Source organism: Chlorocebus sabaeus, chromosome 7 (genome assembly GCF_047675955.1).
Source record: "Chlorocebus sabaeus isolate Y175 chromosome 7, mChlSab1.0.hap1, whole genome shotgun sequence".
NCBI classification, from domain to species: Eukaryota; Metazoa; Chordata; class Mammalia; order Primates; family Cercopithecidae; genus Chlorocebus; species Chlorocebus sabaeus.
In genome coordinates, this window is record NC_132910.1 from 63980695 (window position 1) to 64001770 (window position 21076).

General features: G+C 35.6%; 1 protein-coding gene across 7 annotated transcripts in view; it reads right to left on the reverse strand.

Moving 5' to 3' along the window:
- Window positions 1-3151: 3151 nt before the first annotated feature.
- Window positions 3152-21076, reverse strand: part of ZGRF1 (zinc finger GRF-type containing 1) — an 83925-nt gene continuing 66000 nt past the window's right edge. For 3 of the 7 annotated variants that reach the window (XM_037991090.2, XM_037991088.2, XM_007999578.3), the window contains 8 exons: window positions 17829-17906; window positions 17480-17627; window positions 12519-12646; window positions 11547-11670; window positions 4922-5098; window positions 4651-4785; window positions 3687-3948; window positions 3209-3504 (listed from right to left, as the gene is read on the reverse strand). In XM_037991090.2, coding sequence (XP_037847018.2) covers window positions 3347-3504; window positions 3687-3948; window positions 4651-4785; window positions 4922-5098; window positions 11547-11670; window positions 12519-12646; window positions 17480-17627; window positions 17829-17906 — 1210 coding nt within the window. In that variant the 3' untranslated portion in view covers window positions 3209-3346. Of the gene's footprint in view, window positions 3505-3686; window positions 3949-4650; window positions 4786-4921; window positions 5099-11546; window positions 11671-12518; window positions 12647-17479; window positions 17628-17828; window positions 17907-21076 lie in introns of those variants that run through there. The other 4 variants (XM_007999579.3, XM_037991098.2, XM_037991100.2 and 1 more) reach the window with 4 other exon arrangements.

The following is a 21076-nucleotide window of genomic DNA, read 5'->3' on the forward strand; positions in this document are numbered from 1 at the left end:
TATTCAGGGTTCAGATAGTATGTTTCCACTCAAAATATATCATGAAGCCAAAAACAACTCCACAATGATCACCACCACCCAATCAGAAGAATGTTTTATTAATATAAACCAGGCCTGCTGCAGCTGACATTACACTTTGGGATGACATTCTGTGACCCAATCCAGGATGGTAAAGATTAAAACCAGAGACAAAACTATTAATACCGTATCCACTGTGGAGTAAGGTCCACCCAGAGTGAAAGAAAGCCTCTCCATCTTCTCGCCCAGGTGGGAATCTCCGTCCTAAACTAAGGGAATGGGGGCAGCATGGAAACAGAGACTAAACCATTTCCATTTCTTCCCCCACACCACCATTACTTTTTCTTTTCTAAAGTGCCTGGTGGAAAAGAGTGCTTAACCTAGTGAGCTATGCAGGTGGGCTAGAAAGAACAGAAAGAATGGTTCTGCAAAAACCAACATTTTCTATTAATTGAGTTTTAGTTTTCTGTTACAATATGCTATAAATTAGAAAAAGGGAAATAATAGCTATGTAGTTATAAGATAGAGCTAATTAATCCCTTAGCAAAAATAGTAGCATAGTATATTAGCCATCTCTTTGCCACCTTCTACACCATAACATTTATACTAACTTCTTATGTTCTAAACAAGAGAAATGTTGTTGAATGGGAAGTTCTTTTAAAGATTTCGATGTGTTCCTGTTTAAAAAGGACCCAGGCACGGTGGCTCATGCCTGTAATCCCAGCACTTTGGGAGGCTGAGGTGGGCAGATCACCTAAGGTTAGGAGTTCGAGACCAGCCTGACCAACATGGTGAAACCCCATCTCTACTAAAAATACAAAAATTAGCCGGGCATGGTGGTGGGCACCTGTAATCCCAGCTACTTGGGAGGCCAAGGCAGAAGAATCGCTTGAAGCTGGGAGGCAGAGGTTGCAGTGAGCTGAGATCATACCACTGCACTCCAGCCCGGGCAACAGAGCAAGACTCTGTCTCAAAAAAAATAAAAATAATAATTAAAAAAAAAAGGTTCCAGTGGCCTCTGTCACATTAAAATAACTATGAAAACACGTAAGATAAATATTTGACACTCCTAGCTGACCTATTGTCACAAGTTGGGAGGAATAGTAATGAACTGCTACAGTGATATCCCTGGATTGAAAATATAAAATTGATACATGTATAATGGCATTAGAAACAGAGTAGGCATGCTCACTTAAAAATAAGACCCTTCTCTCCTTTATTAAATATCAAAAATACAAGATTTATAACTACCAAAAAATAAGGCAGCTATACTTTCAAGTGCAGTTACTGCTTTTTGAGATTGCTGGAATGCTGAACCTACCCTCTACATCAGAATATTTGGCAATGTCTGGAGGCATTTTTAACTGTCACAACCTTGGGGTAAGGTGCCACTGGCATCTCATGGGCAGAGGCCAGGGATGCTGCTAAAGGGCACAGGACAGCCCCCCATAAGAAAGAATTATCTGGTCCAAAAACGTTAAAAAATGCCAAAGTTGAGAAGTCTTACTCTACCTGTCCCTATATCATGGTAGAAATGGAAATTTCTGGAAAACTGACAAAATGAGTGATGAAGGGAAGGGAGCAATTAATGACAGCACAGGCACAAGTGCAGAAGATTGAGCAGTTCTAGATAAAAGCTAGTAGGATTTAGACTAGGAATTGTGCAAAATCAGTCAGTCATCCAGCTATAGATCTGAGAAAGAAGTTCAATTATCATCCAAATGAACAGTAAGTGAAGCCAAGGGCAATTTACATAGTGTTTATATAGCTCTCATAAGTGTATGTAAAAGAAATATATCCTCAGATATACAAAACCTCAAAAGATATATCATCTATATACTCTTTTTGGGGAAAATAAATTACTTGAGACCTAGCTCCAGCTGGCCAATGACTCAAAATTAAGAAATAAAAAATAGGGAGGTCTGGGCCGCAAAACTCAGGAATCCAGTTTAAATGTATGTTGTCAGTTAGGTTGTACAGTTCATGGGTAAAATGTGGTTCTGTAACACTTCCTTCAACTATTCCTCTGCTTTGTAAGGATCTGTTGGAAGTCACATCTTTCACTTCAGTCTGGATGAACACTTAAAAAAGCAACTATTGTTGCAAGTAGTAACTAACACATTTGGGAAAAGGCTTGGAGAATTATTAAACCACAAGTTTTGTTACTGAATTTATTTTTTTTCCTAAGAGTTCCATAGAGACTGACTGGTCATTTTCTTTTTATTGTGAAATAATTCCTGCATCTTTGAAATTAATATTTCCTGCATCTTTGAAATGAATATTGAGTGACTTGGGTCACAAAATATTTGAATTTTCCTGCATCTTTGAAATGAATATTGAGTGACTTCGGTCACTAAGATTTTTTTTAATTGGTAAAAATATTGCATTGATATTAATTACAATCAAGCCCTTGTCATTTTTCTTTCCAGGATGTATAAATGCTCTTTTGTTAATAATGTCTAAGAATCAATGTGGACACAAATGGTTTAAAACTTAACTACGTATATACACATAGAATATAAGCATAGAAAAAAGACTAAAGGAATATGTTAGTGATTATCTCCGGGTAGTGTATTTCTAGGTGATTTTTGTTTTCTGTTGTATACTTTCTTATATTTTGCAAATTTTCTACAAGAATGTATTATTTTTATAATAAAAAGTTGTAACTCATATATATATCAATACCTACTATGCAAACAAATGCAGAGGAAAAAGACTAGAAGAAAATGAACCAAAGGTAATCTTTCTTTCATCTGTTCATTCTTCCAATGGATACTTATTAAGCACCTATTATATCAGGTATATGTGCAAGGCACCAGCCATGGCCAGGGGTGTTGAACACTGCTATCTCCAGGTGTAAACTTTTAGTGTTTTTCTTTCTTCTTTTGTGTACTTTTCAAAACTTTCAAACATAAAAACATATTTGTGAATATGTTTTAATTTATAAAATGGGGGGTCTTATAATCTTTTAAAAAATATTCTGATAAAGTTTAGAAAGGTATTGGTATATCTGATTGTGTAGATATGTTCCAACAGATGAGCTCTGGAGACATTCACTATTATTGAAGTATACAGGTATTCTCCATACCCTGCCCCTTGTAAAATTCATTTCTTTAGCAAACAGAAATCATTCTTCTTAGAAAAAAGCTTATTTTTATTAGGATTTTATACTACCTTTTGTACACTTTTTTGAAGAACAAAATTTTTACATGTGTTTACTATGTTATTTAAATATCATAAAGTATTTTTAATAAGAGGGTTTAGAGTAATAAATATATAAAAAATATACAATGTAAAATGAGTCTGACTTTACATAAATACAAAATATTTACATCATGTCTTTTTGTGAGTGAGATTTATCTTTAGATTTCTCTTTTTCACTCTTTTTCTTCTGTTTTTCTTCCGCTTGTTTTTCAAAATAATCTTTAAGGAGATGGTTCAGCTGTGGTTCATACTGGTTTGCATCTTGCAATCCATCTTTCCTTCCTTAAAAAAACATGCGACATGAGACAACTATTCTTTATTTTACAGAGGTCCCAATATCATCATGTCAGTTACTTCCCCCAGTGACAAATTCAGAACTGTTCCTGCTTGAAGCACCCCAAGCATTAACCCATAAAAGTCAGTTTGAACTTGATATGCATGAATTAAACACATTTTTATTTTACCTTCGCAGTGTTGGATCACTCGTCCCCACAGTCGATTTTTCCTCAAACAGGCTAAATTTCCCACAATCAACAAATGCCTCTTTCCTCTAGTCAATGCAACATTCATTCTTTTTTCTGAATCAATGAATCCTACTTGTCTTGTCCTTACACAGGACAGAATAATGATCTCCTTTTCAGCTCCCTGAAAAGCATCTACTGTGGACACCTGCACAGTTTTAATATCAGGATGGCCAAAGTCCACAGCACTGAGTAAATGACAAAGCTGTGGAGGAAAAGATAGCAAATCATGTGGTGAGAGATTGTGAAGAACTTAAGCTTCTGAACCTGCTCAAAGCAACCACTATAATTTAACTAACAGTAAATAATTTTCATTTTTCTTTTATGACTCACATAGATTTGGCTAGTTTCTAAAATGATAGATAAATGACTAGATGACAAAATTACGACACAAAATCAAAAGTGATTTATCTATTGCTGCGTAACTCATTTGGATATGCTAATTTGGAGCTGATAAACTAATAATGAAACAGATCAAAAAATACTAAAAGAAAAAAGAAAAATCTAGTTAGAAGTAATTGGCTTATGTGTACATTAATATTTGGTATCTATCCTTGATTTAGTGATAAAATGTACTAATAATAAAAGAACATTTTGGATAACTGAGATTCAATCCCATCTGTCTACAAAGCATATACCATATTTTCTTTTCTCTAATTTGTTTTTTTGCATTTTTGCCCCAACAGCGGTAAACTAAATTTAATTAAACCTTGTTAGGTTTACATTTAATTACACAGAAAAAAAGCCAGACTAGAAAAAAATCAGAATGTTTCTTTTTTAATACATTAATTACAGTACCAAAAGTTTTTCAGGCACCAAACCGACTACTATAAATGTAATATCAAATGTGGTAATATGTAATTGTAATATTTAATATACGACAAATGCTGTAATACATAATACCAACCTTGTACATCTGGGATTTGTATAATGTTATCACGCCAATCATAGAGCCTGCTATTCCACTTGCAATCAGTGATTGAATCAGCTTCAGTGTAAAAGTAGCTTCTGCCACATTATGAAAGCTGTTATCTCTTTCTATCTGGAGTAAGAAACAGATCCTAAATTATATTTCCCAGAAAGGCTACGGCAAAACCAAGTAAAATCATACAAACAACAACAAAATTAAACAAGGAACCTAAACCATGTTGACTCTCATCAACATTAATGTCATTTACCTGTTCTAGTCCTTTAACATTATAAAAACACAGGGTTGGTAGCCATTCCAATAAAGGGCTCCTCTCTATTTCTGTTACACCATTCATGAGGGTTCCTTTGTAAAACAGATCATTAGCAATAGCACTGATTGCAGGATGACAACGGTATTGAGTTCTCAATAGAATTGGCTTGTGACCCTAAGAAATTTAAAAGAAAAAAAGTAAGAACACATAACTTTTTTATTCTTCTATGGAAAGAACGTTATGTTTTTAAAATTAAAAATATTGCTATATTATGTATGGTCTTAGGAGATGAATTACAAAAAATGTAATTTTTTGTAATGAATTACAAAAAATAAAAATATTTTTTAAATTACTAAAAATATGTTCATATTAAATTAGAAAAATTAGAAAATATAAAAGATGTCAACCTTAGACTTATCTAGTAAGTTTGGCTCCTAACATTATGGTGTTTTTTTTTTTTTGAGATGGAGTCTCGCTCTGTTGCCCATGCTGGAGTGCAATGGCATGATCTTGGCTCACTGCAGCCTCCACTTCCTGGGTTCAAGCGATTCTTCCGCCTCAGCCTCCCGAGTAGCTGGAATTACAGGCATCTGCCATCACACCTGGCTAATTTTTGTATTTTTGTAGAGACTGGGTTTCCCCATGTTGGCCAAGCTGGTCTTGAACTCAAGTGATCCACCCGCCTTGACCTCCCAAAGTGCTGGGATTACAGGTGTGAGCCATCACGCTTGGCCAACATTATGCTTTTATAATATATCTGGATTTGGTCTAACACTAAATTGAAAAGAATCTCTTAAAAAATTAGGTGTCGTAGATATCTCATTAACTTCCCTCATTGAGTAAAAGCCATTTTTCATTCTGAATCTTCAAAGAAGTTACAGATTTTATTAATGCATCATAAAATCCAAGTCCTATCTACTTTAGGGCTATTCGAGCAAAAAGTTCTGTAGTATTGTTAGAATAGCTACAAGGTGCTCTAACAATAATACATGTATAATTCAATGCAGGATTAATGACCACATGGAGAAAGAATCTTCTATGGCAAAAAAAATTTAAAAAAAAAGAAAAAAAATCCTAGTACTCTTTGGGGCATAAATTTGTCTACGTTTATAAGTCTAAGTCAGCAAGCACATGAAACTGCTGACAAAAGTGTCAAGTATAAAAATGCTGAAAGAAAAATAATGCTCAAGCCAGGTGCAATGGTTCAACGCCTGTAATTCCAGCACTTTGGGAGGCCAAGGTGGGTAGATCACCTGAGGTCAGGAGTTCGAGACCTGCCTGGCAAACATGGTAAAACCCCATCTCTACTAAAAATACAAAAATTAGCCAAGCATGATGGCGGGCGCCTGTAATCCTAGCTACTCAGGAGGCTGAGGTAGGAGAATCACTTGAACCCAGGAGGTGGAGGTTGCAGTGAGCTGCTCAAATGTTAGAGAAATGACTAAATTATGATATATCCACACTACATAATACTTAGTGATCAACATATTTATGAAAACAGTAATGATACAAAGCTAGTAGTAACAAGGGGAGATGATTTAATATTATGCAAAGTTTAAAAAGGCAAGATAGAAGTTATATTTATGGTATGGTTTCAACTATGTATAAATACATATATTTGATATAGGCATATAACCCTAGGATAAAAGATGGAAGGAAAAATACTAAAACATTACAGACAGTTTTCTCTTAAGGGTAGTGAAGTTATTACAGATGTTTTTGTTTTGTTTTTACCTTTTTTCTTTCTTTTCTGAGACAGGGACTCGCTGTTGCTTAGGCTGGCCTCAAACTCCTGGGGCTCACACGATCCTTCTGCCTCAGCTTCCTGAGTAGCTGGGACTACAGATGCCTGACACCCCACCCGAATTTATCTATTTTTTTCTTTTCTTTTCTTTCTTTTTTTCTTTTTTTTCTTTTTTTTTAAGAGACAGGATCCTGCTCTGCTGCCCAGGCTGGAATACAGTGGTGAGACATAGCTCATTGCAGCCTTGAACTCCTGGACTCAAATGACCCTCTCACCTCAGCCTCCCAAGCAGCTGAGATTATAGATTATAGGCACGAACCATCACACCCAGCTTGCCTTTTCTGTTGTCTGTAGTTTCCACACTTTTTATAATGAATAGTGATTACTTTTATTTCTTTTACTTTTAATAATTGTGAACTAGTTCAAATATACAGGTAGCAAAGAAATAATATTACATCCATGAACTTACCATCCAGACTTGACATTAGCCATATTAAGTCATTTTTGTTTTGGTTCTCTCTTTTGTTAGATAAAATATGATATATATAGCTAAAGATCCTCCTTCATTGCTTTCCTCTACCACCTTTCCCAGAAATAACCCCAGTCCTGATTTTGTTTTGTGGACTCGTCATACATGTTTTTATATGTTTACTGTATTGGTATGAATCTATAAATAATATATATTATGTGCTTTTGAAATTCTCATAAATGGCATTTTATTATAATTATCCCTTTGTGCTTTGCTTCTTTCAATATCCACTATATTTCTGAGAACTATCCATATGGATCTAGCTCATTCATAATAACTGTTTTTTATTCTACTCTGTGACTAACTCACTTTTTTGTCCATCCCTTATTTGCTGTTTTAGAATTCCCCCAAATAAAAACCCACTTCATATTTTAAAAGGCATTGACAATAGGTACATGAAAAAGGGCAGAACAGTATGCAGAGTACACGACCATTTGTTAAAATGGGGAGGGAAAATGCTCTATATTTGCTTACAGGCATAAAATATCACAAGAAAGGTACAAGAAAGTGATGACAGTTTCTTTGAAGGAGAGAGAATGAATGATTGGGGGACAGGAGGAGAAGTCTTCACTATCTCCATGTTTTTTGGTTCCACTTGAGTTTTGAACCATATGACTATATCACCTATTCAAAAATGTTTTAAGAATTTAAATAACTTTTTATTTTAAAAATTTTTTTGGTAGAGGCAGGATCTTACTCTGGTGCCAGAGCTGGTGTCAAACTCGTGACCTTAAGTGATCCTCCCACCTCAGTCTCCCAAAGTGCTGGGATTTACAGGCCGGAGCCACCATGCCCAGCCCTTTTTTAAGATAATTTTTTTTTTAGTTAAGATTTTTTTTACAAAGCCATTGAAAATGTCTGATACAAAAGAGGTTGGACACTGACTTGTCACAGATGAGGTGGAAAGTTTTGCAATTAAATTGCAATTAACAGCTCAAGACAACTGAAAGCTTCCTTCTTCACAAAACGGAATACAATTCAACTCAAAATTCAATGCAACTTGAAATTCAATCTAAGGGGGAACTTCTTAATTAAGGTAGAAGAAAGCTGCCTTATAGAATCCGTTCTCCAATATATAAAGGTACAAAAAATACAAAAACAGCAGCAAAGATAATGCAGCAATTATGCAACAAAGAAAGGTTTATAGCCAACCAAATGCCATAAACTTTAAAAAGTACTTGTCATCGAGAAAGAAACAAGATTCTGGGGTGCAAGGGGAAAAAGCAGCACAGTGAGCCAGAATTCATATGATGGCAATGGTTCCTAAGAATAATGAAAAAGGGAAAGTGAACTTGGCAGTTTTTACTAGAATTGAAGGCTCAAGAACTGTGTCCCTTTCCCAGGGATACTCTTGGGCCTCAGCTGTCCTATCACTTTGATGGGACATCACCATAATTCCAGGATACTGAGAAAACAGAGAATACAAATCTGAGAGAGTATCTGATATCCAAGCATGAACACCAGAAAATGAAACAAGAATGGCAACTATACAAACATAGTGTTTATATAGTTGTATAGTTTGTATAGAAACAGTGTTCTCTCTTTCTCTCTCTGCCATGTGAGGACACAGCAAGAAGGTAGCATCTACAAGCCAATGACCAATGGAATAGAATAGAAAGTCCAGAAATAAACCCTTGTATATGTGCTCAACTGATTTTTGATGAGGGTTCCAAGACAATTACATGGGAAAAAAGGAGAGTCTTTTCCACACATTGGGAAAACTATATATCCACATGCAAAAGAATGAAATTGGACCCTTATACCATATACAAAAATTAACTCAAAATGGATCAAAGACCTCAACATAAGAGCTAAAATTATAAAATTCTTAGAAGAAAACATTGGGGAGAATTCTCATGACGTTGGATTTGGCAACAATTTCATAGATATAACACTAAAAGCACAAGCAACAGAATTAAAAAAAAACAGGTAAATTGAACTACATCAAAACTAAGAACTCTTGTACATCAAAAAACACTATTAAGAAAGTGAAAAGACAACCAACAAAATGGAAAAAAAATTGAAAATCATATATTTGAAAAGAGACTAATTTCTAGAATATATTAAAAAAAAAAAAACCTATAATGCAACAAAAAAAACCCCAAAACAACCCAATTAAAAAATAGGCAAAGGACTTGAATAGGCATTTCTTCAAAGAGGATATAAAAATGGCCAATAAGCTCATGAAAAGAAGCTCAAGATCATTAGTCTTTAGGGAAACCACAATAAGATACCCCTTCACATCCATTAGGATGGCTATGATACTCAAAAACCAACAAGAAGTGTTGGTGAGAATGTGGATAAATCAGAACCCTTGTGCAACTGCTGTTGGGAGAGTAAAATGATGCAGCTACTATAGAAAAAAGTTTGGTGGTTCCTCAAAAATTTAAACATACAATTATCATATGACCCAACAATTATACTTCTGGGTATGTACTGAACTGAAAGCAGGGATTTGAATAAGAGATTATTCACAAGAGCCAAAAGGTGAAAACAACCCAACTATCTATCAACAGAAATGTAGTACATACATGCAATGGAATATTATTTAGCCTTATAAAGGAATGAAATTCTGATACATGCTACAACAAGGATGAACTCTGAACACATTATGCTAAGTAAATCAGACAGATGTAAAATGACAAATACTGTATGACTCTACTCAAATGAGGCACCTAGAATAGGCAAATTCATAGAGCTAGAAAATAGAACAGAGGTTACTAGGGGCTGAGGGAAGAGGAAATGGGAAATTATTGCTTAATGGTTCAAAGTTTCTGTTTGGGATAATGAAAAAATTCTGGAAATGGACAAGTGATGGTTGTACAACATTATGAATGTACTTTAAAGTAATAATAATATAGTACCGATTCATGCTACAACATAAATGAACCTCAAAAAATGAAAGAAGAGAGACACAAAGTGTCACATACTGTATGATTCCATTTATATAAAATATCCAGAATAAATAAATCCATACAGAGAGAAAGCAGGCTGGTGTCTGCCAGAAGCTGTAGGGAAGAGGAAATGGGCAGTTAACTGCTAAATGGGTATGGATTTTATTTTGAAGTGATGAAAACATTTTGAAACCAGACAGAGGTAGTGGTTACACAAGAAACTGTGAATGTACTAACTGCTACTAGACTGTTCACTTTAAAATAGTTTCTGCTATATAAACCGCATGCTGTAAAGAAAAAAAAAATTTTTTTTAAGAAATTTAAAAAATAGTTTTATGTTAGATGAATGCAATGGTTTGAACGTGTCCCTCAAATTTTCTGTGTTGGAAACTTCATCCCCATGCAACAGTGTTGAGAGGTGGGACTTTCAAAAGGTGATTAGGCCATGAGGATTCTTTGTAATCCTCACAGATTAATGCCATTATCACATGAGTGGGTTCCTCATAAAAAGATGGATTTGTGAATGGATTAATGCCATTCCTGGTATATGTGTGTGGGTTAATGGATTAATGCCATTATCACATGAGTGGCTTCCTCATAAAAGGATGAGTTTGGCCTCTCCCACTCTCTTGCTCTTCTGCCCACCACCAAGGATGACAGTGAAGCAAGAAAGTCCCTGCCAAATGCAAGTCCCTAGGTCTTAGACATCTCAGCCTCCGAAACTATAAGAAATCTCTGTTCTTCATACATTACCCAGTCTCAGGTTGTTCTGTTATACTAGCACAAAATAGACTAAGACAGTAAATTCCACCCCAATTAAAAAATGTTAATAATTAATTTAAAAATTATTTACAATGTGAAGTAGTGCTCCATGTAGATAATAGAGACATTATAGGTTTTTTTGGTTTTAGAGCAAAAGCCACTCCTACCCACTACTCAAGTAAATAGGGAAACATTTCTTTTTACAAAAGGTACTGGCCGGGCGCGGTGGCTCAAGCCTGTAATCCCAGCATTTTGGGAGGCCGAGCCGGGCGGATCACGAGGTCAGGAGATCAAGACCATCCTGGCTAACACGGTGAAACCCCGTCTCTACTAAAATATACAAAAAAAAAAAAACTAGCCGGGCGAGGTGGCAGGCGCCTGTAAGTCCCAGCTACTGGGGAGGCTGAGGCAGAAGAATGGCGTAAACCCGGGAGGCGGAGCTTGCGGTGAGCTGAGATCCGGCCACTGCACTCCAGCCTGGGCGACAGAGTGAGACTCTGTCTCAAAAAAAGAAGAAAAAAAAAAAAGGTACTTAAATTACAGGGTTCCACTTGTATTTAAGATTAATATTTTCCAGACAACTCCAATTATACATTATTTTAAGGCAGGACTAATATTTTCATTCTCTATCAACACATACACACAATGTAGAATCAATAAATGATAATTCTGTAAGAATTTAGCAGTATGTACCATTAAGCAAAGTCGATCAAAAAGAGTTTGTTCCAATCCATTTTCATGAGCTGCATCAGAACCCTGAATAGTAGGAGGTAGCTGTTTGGGATCTCCAACAAGAATCAGCTTTTCACACTCAAACCTAAAACAGAATTTCAAAAATTAATCTAAGCAATTAAAAAGAGTGCATTAACATCATTTATTACACTGTTTGCCAAAATTGCACTTCGAAATATTCAAATGCCATGAAATATCCTGAGTACTAATAAAGCTTAGTAGTGCTATTAAGCACATTAAAGGCTTTGAAAAGTTATGCAATAAAGAATCCTTTATATAATCTAGTTACCCTCCCCGCACATAAAAGCTAGTAGGTGCCCCTTGCCTCTGCATGGAATTAATATTTCACAGAGCATATTTGGGAAATGCTAGTTTTTAGAATCCATAAACTCTTAAAATTAAAGTCTTTCTTAGGAGTCATTTAGCTTAAACCGTTGTCTTAGAAATTAAGTAAATTGGGTTCTCAGGGGCTAAATGTTTTCCTAAATAGGAGTAGGATATAGTGGGGAAAAATCAAAGTTTTATAAACAAACCTATATCTAAATCTCAACTCCATTATATTTTAGATACCCAGCAGGTTATTTAATCCTTTCATGCTTCAGTATTGTTATTTTTTCTTTTTTCTTTTCTTTTTTTTTGAGACGGGGTTTCACTCTGTGTCACCCAGGCTAGACTGCAGTCGTGTGATCCCTGCTCACTGCAGCCTTGACCTCCTGGGCTCAAGCAATCCTCCCACCTCAGCCTCCCAAGTTGCTGGGACTTTAGGCACACACTACTATGCCCAGCTAATTTTGTATTTTCTGTAGAAATGGGGATTTGCCATGTTGCCCAAGCTGGTCTCAAACTCCTAGACTCAAACAATCCAGCTGCCTCAGCCTCATAAAGTGCTAGGATTACAGGTGTTACCCCTAGGAAAAGAATATTTTAGGTTACCTTGCAATGGGAAGGAGAGAGGCCGGTTCGGTTATCTGACTACACTCATCCAACACAACTACAGGAAATTTAAGATCATTCATGCATGGGAATGGGCAGGCTGCACAGGTAACTCCAACTACTCGAACCTTTATTACAACAAAAATGTTATTAATTTACAACTATTAAAAGAAAATAAGAGAATGTATTTACCAAAGAACTTGTAGGCTAAAATTAGAGAGTGAGCTAGTCCTAATTTAATTCCTAGCCATCAGAAATCTTAGGTCATCATATCTCCATATTTTTATTATTCCTACATACAAAATGGAAATCAACAAATGTAGGTTACTTAAGCCACAAGCCCATTAACAAGAACAAATAAAAGACATATTTTGATATTCAGAAGGAAAGTATCACAATATCAAGCATTTGTAAAATATCAAGGATGATGCACATATTTTATTGTCTAGATGAGGTTAGACAACATACATTATATCAACACAGGCCAAAGTTCTTCACAAAAAACATTGAATATGTTAACGAAATATTCTTTGCTTAACCTTCAACCACATTAGTTTTATTTATTTAAAAATGTAAAGATGACTAATTTTAAACAACAGTAAATAAAATGTACTCGTAGCCTGTGAATATATTTGAATCTTGTAAGTTACACATTATAGCAACATGCCATTACTCTGAAGGCAAAAAGCTTCATAAAAGCTGATTTTTAATCTCTAAAGTTAAATGTAAACAATAGGGAAATCTATGAATTTTCTAAATCGATGTAGTCATTGACCTAGTAGCCCGCTATCTATACACATATGTGTACATACACATATACACACGTATGTTTGTGTACATATACATATGTGTGTATAAACACAAACCATACACATACATGTACATATACATATACAGTCATGTGCCCCATAACAATGTGATGTTTCGGTCAATGATGGACCAAATATATGATGATGGTCTCATAAAATTATAATGGAGCTGCAAAATTCCCAGCCCCTAGTGACATCACAACTCTCACAGCACAATGCATTATGCATGTGTTTATGGTGATCCTGGTGTAAACAAACCTACTGTACTGCCAGTCATATAAAACTATAGCACATACAATTATGTACAGTTCATAATACTTGATAATAAATGACTATTTTAGTGGTTTATACATTTACTATAGCACACTTTTTTTATTATTTTAGAATGTACTCCTACTTATTTAAAAAAAAAAAAAAGTTGTCTATAAAACAGTTTCAGGGACGTCCTTCAGGAGGTATCCAGAAGAAGGTATTGTTATCATAAGCCCTGACAGCCCCATGTGTCCTATTGCCCCTAAAAACTTTCTAGTGGGACAAGATGTAGAGGGGGAAGACAGTGATATTGATGATCCTGACCCTGGGTAGGCCTAGAATAATGTGTGTGTTTGTATCTTAGTTTTAAACAATAAAAGAAAAAAAAAGTTTTAAAGATAAAAAAAGAAAAATTTTAAATAAAGCTTATGGAATATTTTTGTATATACAAAATGTTTGTGTTTCAAGCTGCGTTATTACGAAAGAATCAAACAGTTTTTTAAAATTTTAAACTTTATAAAGTAAAAATGTTATAATAAGCTAATTTATTATTGAAGAAAGAAAACATTTTAAAATAAATTTGGGGTAGCTTAACTGTACAGTGTTTACAAAGTCTACAGTAGGCCAGGCGCGGTGGCTCACACCTGTAATCCCAGCACTTTGGGAGGCTGAAGTAGGTGGATCGCTGAAGGTCAGGGGTTTGAGACCAGCCTGGCCAACGTGGTGAAACCCCATCTCTAATAAAAATGCAAAACTTAGCCGGGCATGGTGGCAGGTGTCTGTAATCCCAGCTACTCGGGAGGCTGAGGCAGAAGAATCGCTTGAACCTGGGAAGCGGAGGTTGCAGTGAGCTGAGATCGCAGACTGCACTCCAGCCTGGACAGAGCAAGATTCTGTCTCAAAAAAATTAAAAATTTTTTTTAAGTCTACAGTAGTATACAGCAGTGTCCTAGGCCTCCACATTCACTCACCACTCACTCACTGACTCAACCACAGTGACTTCCAGTCCTGCAAGCTCCATTCATGGTAATTTAACTATAAAGTTAACTATCAAAAAGCTATAATATACATAGTTTTCTGAGGACTTCTAGAACCAATACTTTGTGGTTATTATTTCCAATTTCTCCTTCCCTCCCTCCCTATACACGTGTACCATTTTAAATCTTTTATACCATATTTTCACAGTACATTTTCTGTTTAGATACAGAAATACCATTGTGTTACAATTAATTGCCTACAGTATACAGTACAGTAACATGCTGTACAGATTTGTAGCTGAGGAGCAACAGGCTATACGATGTGGCCTAGGTGTGTAGTAGGCTATACCATCTAGGTTTGTGTAAGTACACTATGACGTTCACACAATGACAAAACTGTAAAACAATACATTTCTCAGAATGTAATTCCATTGTTAAATGATATATGATTGTACTTATTCTCTTCTAACAATCTGAAGATCTATAAAATTATACTTCTTGATAGCAAGGGCAGTTCATACCAACTGACCATATCTTTTTTCAACAAACTGACAAAAAATATACTTTACAAATTAAATATTGCCTCCACAGATCCTACAAAACAAGAAAACATTACAACCGCCTTATTTTCTTTAATAATAAATAATACTCACCACACACAATAGCCCTGTATCAGTTAGGTTTTCTTCTTTTGTTAAAAACCAAAACAAAAATCTTAAAGCCATATTTATATCAGAAATTCCACAGTATTTAAACGTTCAGTTCTTTAAAAATGATCAAGCTTCAGTGCCACTCTGAAATATTATTCATTTTATTTAATTTCTGGCAACTATATCTACAAAACAATCTTAGAATGAGAACTCTAAAGTTCTGTGTCAGGAAGTTTTTAAATCTAAAGAAATGTCTAATACAAAGACCTAAAGTATTAAGTTTTCTTTAAAAAATTATATTATCTTTTAATTTATTATTATGTTGCTGAGATTCTAACAGCAGAAAAGATTTTGTTACTGACCTAACAAGTATTAATTAACTATGAAGCATTTTTAAAAATTAGTTTTATTGTGAAGACATGTCACTTTAGAAATGAGTCAGGTCTTCCGGGTGTGGTGGCTCATGCCTGTAATCCCAGCACTTTGGGAGGCGGAGGTGGGAGGATCACTTAAGGTCAGGAGTTTGAGACCAGCCTGGCCAACACTGTGAAACCCCGTCTCTACTAAAAATACAAAAATTAGCCGGATGTGGTGACACGTGCCTGTAGTCCCAGCTACTCAGGATGCTGAGGCAGGAGAATCGCTTGAACCCAGGAGGTGGAGGTTGCAGTGAACTGAGACTGCGCCACTGCACTCCAGCCTGGGCGACAGAGTGACTCTGGCTCAAAAAAAAAAAAAAAAAAAAAAAAGGTGTCAGGTCTGAATGCCAGACTGGACCTTAGAAATATGTCAGAGAAAACATCTAAAAAAATAATTCCTCTAAAATAGTTTTCATTTGTGAATAGGTGATACCAATGAGCAATAGATCATGGTAACTGAGCTTTCATTCAGAAAATCATCCAAGAAATCGTTAACAATGATACATTATTCTTATGTATCATTGTTATGTTGGGTGAGTAAAGTGGTAAGTAGTTTAAATAAATGACTAATTTGTATTAATTGAACACAGCCAAACTAAGCCTTTCTGGATTTGGTTAAGAAGAGAGTACAGAGTTAACTCTATAATTCAAATAACAGAAAGTTAGTCTGAAGTTTTCTGAGGACTTCCAGAACCAAAACTTGTTATAGATTTAGTTATTATTTCCAGTTTCTCCTTCCTGCTCTAGGAAATTATTATTACATATCCACACCCTTTGCCATGTTACTTGGCAGTGCTTCCCACCAGAGAAGTAGGGGAGTATATTTCCTTGCCTCACTGATGTTAGGCTTGGCCATGTGACCTGTTACAGCAAATGGAATGTCAGCAGACATAATATGAACTGAAGCCTTAAATGTGTTTCTGTGATCTGTCCTGCCCTCTTGCACTTCTGCCATCTGTTAGAAGATCATGCCATAGCAACTGTTCTCAGAATGAGAGACTTGATCCGTAGCCTCAGGCCAAGCGACACCACTTGACCTGTAGAGTCATAAGCTGTTGTCTTAAAGTACTAAGACTGAGTTTGTCAACCCTCATTATTTCAGCAATAGCTGATTAATACAGGGTCCCAAGTAGACAGATTTTCTCAACTCTCTAGCAGAAAGTTGCCAATGTGCAAGTGGCCCAAGAAGCCAACAACTTTCTTTTACTCCATCCCCACTGCTTTTCCCCATGCTCTCCTTTCACAGGAGGAAGCTGCTGATTCATTTCTCTCTTCCAACAGCTGATGCCCAGGCTTCCCTGGATCAAAACTTGATAAAGAAGATGGTGCTACCTGTTACAGCCTGGAATCTTGTGTGCTTAGTCTTGGCTCCCAATACCTGGAAGCTAGTATCTAAGACTCCTGGATTTTTGGATATATACAAACACTAAAGGTCTTGGCTTTCTTGGAGAGCATCAGTGACAAATTTCATTTGGATATTTTGCTCAGGGTCAGACCTTCTCCATCACTGTTTCTCCTAGAATACAATCAATTTCATTTAACTTGCAAGGAATCTATTCCCACCTCTATACTTTCCTCTTCAAGCCTATAAAAAGAAAGTAAACAGGGAGAAGGAGAAAGGATGACTCAGTCATGGTGAGTTGGATCTATTCACGAATTTGAAGAATGCTTTGAAGCAAACATAAAACATACACTGGGTAGACTATATCCAAGGATCCACATGCATGCACCTCAGTAGAATCTAAACTATCATGGCAGTTTGTTTTATTTAAAGGAAATATTATTTCATCAACAGAAACAAGAGAATCTGAATGGTATACATAAATCAAGAAACAAACTGAAGCTACTTCTTACCTGCTTCAGCAGGGTTCTATTTGTCCCCAGTTTATGCTGCTCAATGCTTTTTCTCACATAGACTCTTTCCGTAGGAGTCAGGTCTTCTTTCATTAGTGCATGTAGTTCTTTTAACTGTTCACTTTCATTTTCTGAGCCAGCATGCAGGCTAAAGAATTATATTAAAAACAGTCCTCTTTATTTCATTTTTCGTAACATCACAGTAAAGCAAAATACGAATTTTCTAAGTTAACCAAGAAAAGATAAGCCTTTCTCCACTCTTCAAAAATCAAATTTAAGGTAAGAGTGATATAAAAGTACCATACTTCCCTCTGACCATTCTGTGACTTCTGGAATTTTGCATTCTTACCTATAAGGTAAAATTGGTTTGGCAATCTTCCTAACACTCCCAACTCTGATAAAGTTTTCAAATCCAAGACTGAGAAGCCTTTAAATAAGAAAACAATATAGATTCTGATTATTTAGGAAATAGAATACAAAATAAAGTTTTATATAATAACTGTGTTATTACAACTAATTTTGTGTAACAGTATATTTTAGTTATAAAATTTAATGTGAAATACCTAAACTCAAACAAAGTAAATGCAATGTAGTTGGTTTTTTAAATATAATGCATTTTCTAGAGAATTAAAAAATATGCATTATTCCATCTTGAAGGCTCATTAAACGTTCATAAAAAGCCAGTGTTAGTATTTATCACAAATAAAATTGCCTCTAAAGACACAATATAGAAAGCAATAGCTACCATATACTTAGCACCAAGATTTGTTAGGAAGAGCCTCTTTACGTATGTTACATTGTTTAACACTCACTGCAGCTCTAGATGACATCTTCTCTTAGAGATGAGGACACAAGCTCAGAGGTGAGGTATCATGATTCAAACCCAGGCAACTCTGTCTACATCCAAAGGTTATGACTGGTCCTCTACATACATTACCCCTTAGTTAGGGCTTTGTGAGGAATGACCCCTCACCTACACTTTCCTTTTATATATCTTACAGCTCTAGCACTATGCTGGGAACACAGCTGGAACTCAGTGAATACTCAACTCTCTAAAACTTCTACCACCTCAAAATGGGAACGTAAAGACCTGGAGAACTAAACTATAGATCTCTAAAACAATTTTCCAAAATAATTACGAAACAAATTAGTATCAATATATGAATAGATTTCAATTTTCACATTTTTCATAGTCTTCAGCTTGAAGAATAATAGCAACTTAACGGGCTGAAATACTAGCTTACGATTTTTTTTCAATGCAAGTTTGGTTAAATCTATAATAACAAAGGTGCAGTCTCCTCAAAGTACTCTTCACCCCATGCTCTTTCATTTCTTCTCAAGAAACTGTTCTATCCACTACAATAGGAAAACAAGGTCTGTTCAAGCACACAATGAAAAGGTTATTTCAGTGTGAAGAAATGTATGAAACCAGACTATAAGCAGTTGAGGCATAGATCCTAATTAGAGATTCACATTTCTCAGGTCCTTATCAGAGATTTAAGCATTAAAGAATCTCTTTTATAAGTTTCCTGTTAACTTTTAGTATTGAGTACTTACCTTCCCTCCTCATTCTAACTTCTTGTTTTTTTGTTTGTTTGTTTGTTTTTAATATTGTTTTGTTTTCTAACAGTCTACAGTTAAATTTTCATCTTGGGCTAAGCAATCTAAAGTTCCTTCCTGTGTAGTCTCCAGGTAACTCTTCATTGTCTTTATTAAAAACAAACAAACAAACACAATGTCCTCAGCCACTCTTTTAAATTGCTTATAAGAGTGTACACTGGAAGAATCTTTCTGAAGGGAAATTTTGAAAAGTATATTTAGAAGCTTAAAAATTTTCATATCTTTTATTCTAGGCTTAGGATTATTTTCCTAAGGAAAGAATCAGAAATGGATACAGAGTTTTATGTTTAAGGATCTTTGTCATAATATAATTCATACTGGCAAGAATTTGGAAATAATTTACTGATCAAAAATTGCTTACAGTATGGCATAAGAAAATCATTGAATATAATAGAGTTATAAAAAATTATGTTTTCTAAGATTTTTTTTTGGGACAGAGTCTCACTTTGTCACCCAGGCTGGAGTGCAGTGGTGTGATCTTGGCACACTGCAACCTCCACCTCCCGGGTTCAAGTGATTCTTGTGCCTCAGCTGCCCGAGTAGCTGGAATTACAGGCATGTGCCACCATTCCCAGCTAATTTTTATATTTTTGGTAGAGATGGGGATTTACCATGTTCGCCAGGCTAGTCTTGAACTCCTGGCCTCAAGTGATCTGCTCACCTCAGCCTCCCAAAGTATTGGGAATACAGGCATGAGCCAACTTTTTAAGTAAAAAAAGCAGGACACAAACAACACATACTATTGAATCTCAAATTTGGAAAGCAAAATGTATGAGTGTGTATTTAAAAATCTGTAAATAAATATAATAAAACATCTGTGTAGTCTGCATATGTTCTACCATAAACATTCACTTGTATAATTATGAAAATTAATTTTTAAAATGCCTAGGCTTAGAAATAATGACTGTTTCTCCTAACCAAACTTTGCCATTTATTTCTGAAATTCAGATCATTAAACATTGGAATATTGGTGAAATATTGTAATATTCTTTGCATTTTTAATAAAGTTTTATGCAATCACAAAAATTACCTTCAAAACAGATTATTGTCTTCTTTGCATTCCTCTTATTGAAATAAAAAACATAATATACTTAAATTGTTAAGCCATTTTACTATGATGTGTTCATATAGGCAGATGAACAAAAGACTAATCTATAACTACTGATTCTGGAATTTGATTCTAGCCTACTTCTTTTTATTTATTTATTTATTTATTTATTTTTATTTTTTTTTTGAGACAGTCTCCCTCTGTCACCCAGGCTGGAGTGCAGTGGTGCAGTCTCAGCTCACTGCAGCCTCTGCCTTCTCAGTTCAGGCAATTCTCCTGCCTCAGTCTCCTGAGTGACTGGGATTACAGGCACCTGGCACCACACCAGGCTGTTTTTTTGTATTTTTAGTAAAGACGGGATTTCATGATGTTGGCCAAGCTGGTGTTGAACTTCTGACATCAAGTGATCTGCCCATGTTGGCCTCCTAAAGTGCTGGGATTACAGGCATGAGCCACCATGCCCAGCCTGATTTTAACCTACTTCTAAGGTAATAGACCCAAGACTCCTAGGTCAGAGACAAAGGACTTTTACTTATGGTACAGGAAGCAGTATAATTATCAACATATCTGCATTGGTTTCCCTTGGCTCCCAAGTCACATGAGGAGACAAACAGCATCCAGGTAGATGCCTGCACATGCCGTGGGTTGAGGAGTAGGGCAAGAACACTGAGGCTGGGGATCCAATATCTTATAACAAGTAATAAGCAAGCCTGCTCTTTGTCCTGGGGAGACATTACTTCATCAGTCAAAGTTGCTTATTGCAAACAAAATGTGAGAAATGTTTTGGGTAAGAATGGTCAGGGACTTGTATCCTTGGCATCCCAGCAGGGATGCTCAGGGCTGCTGGCAGACTGCCTCCCCCAACAATACATCTCTAGCCCTACATGTTCTTGGCTGAACTTGAATTTTTGCATGAGTATCACTGTGCC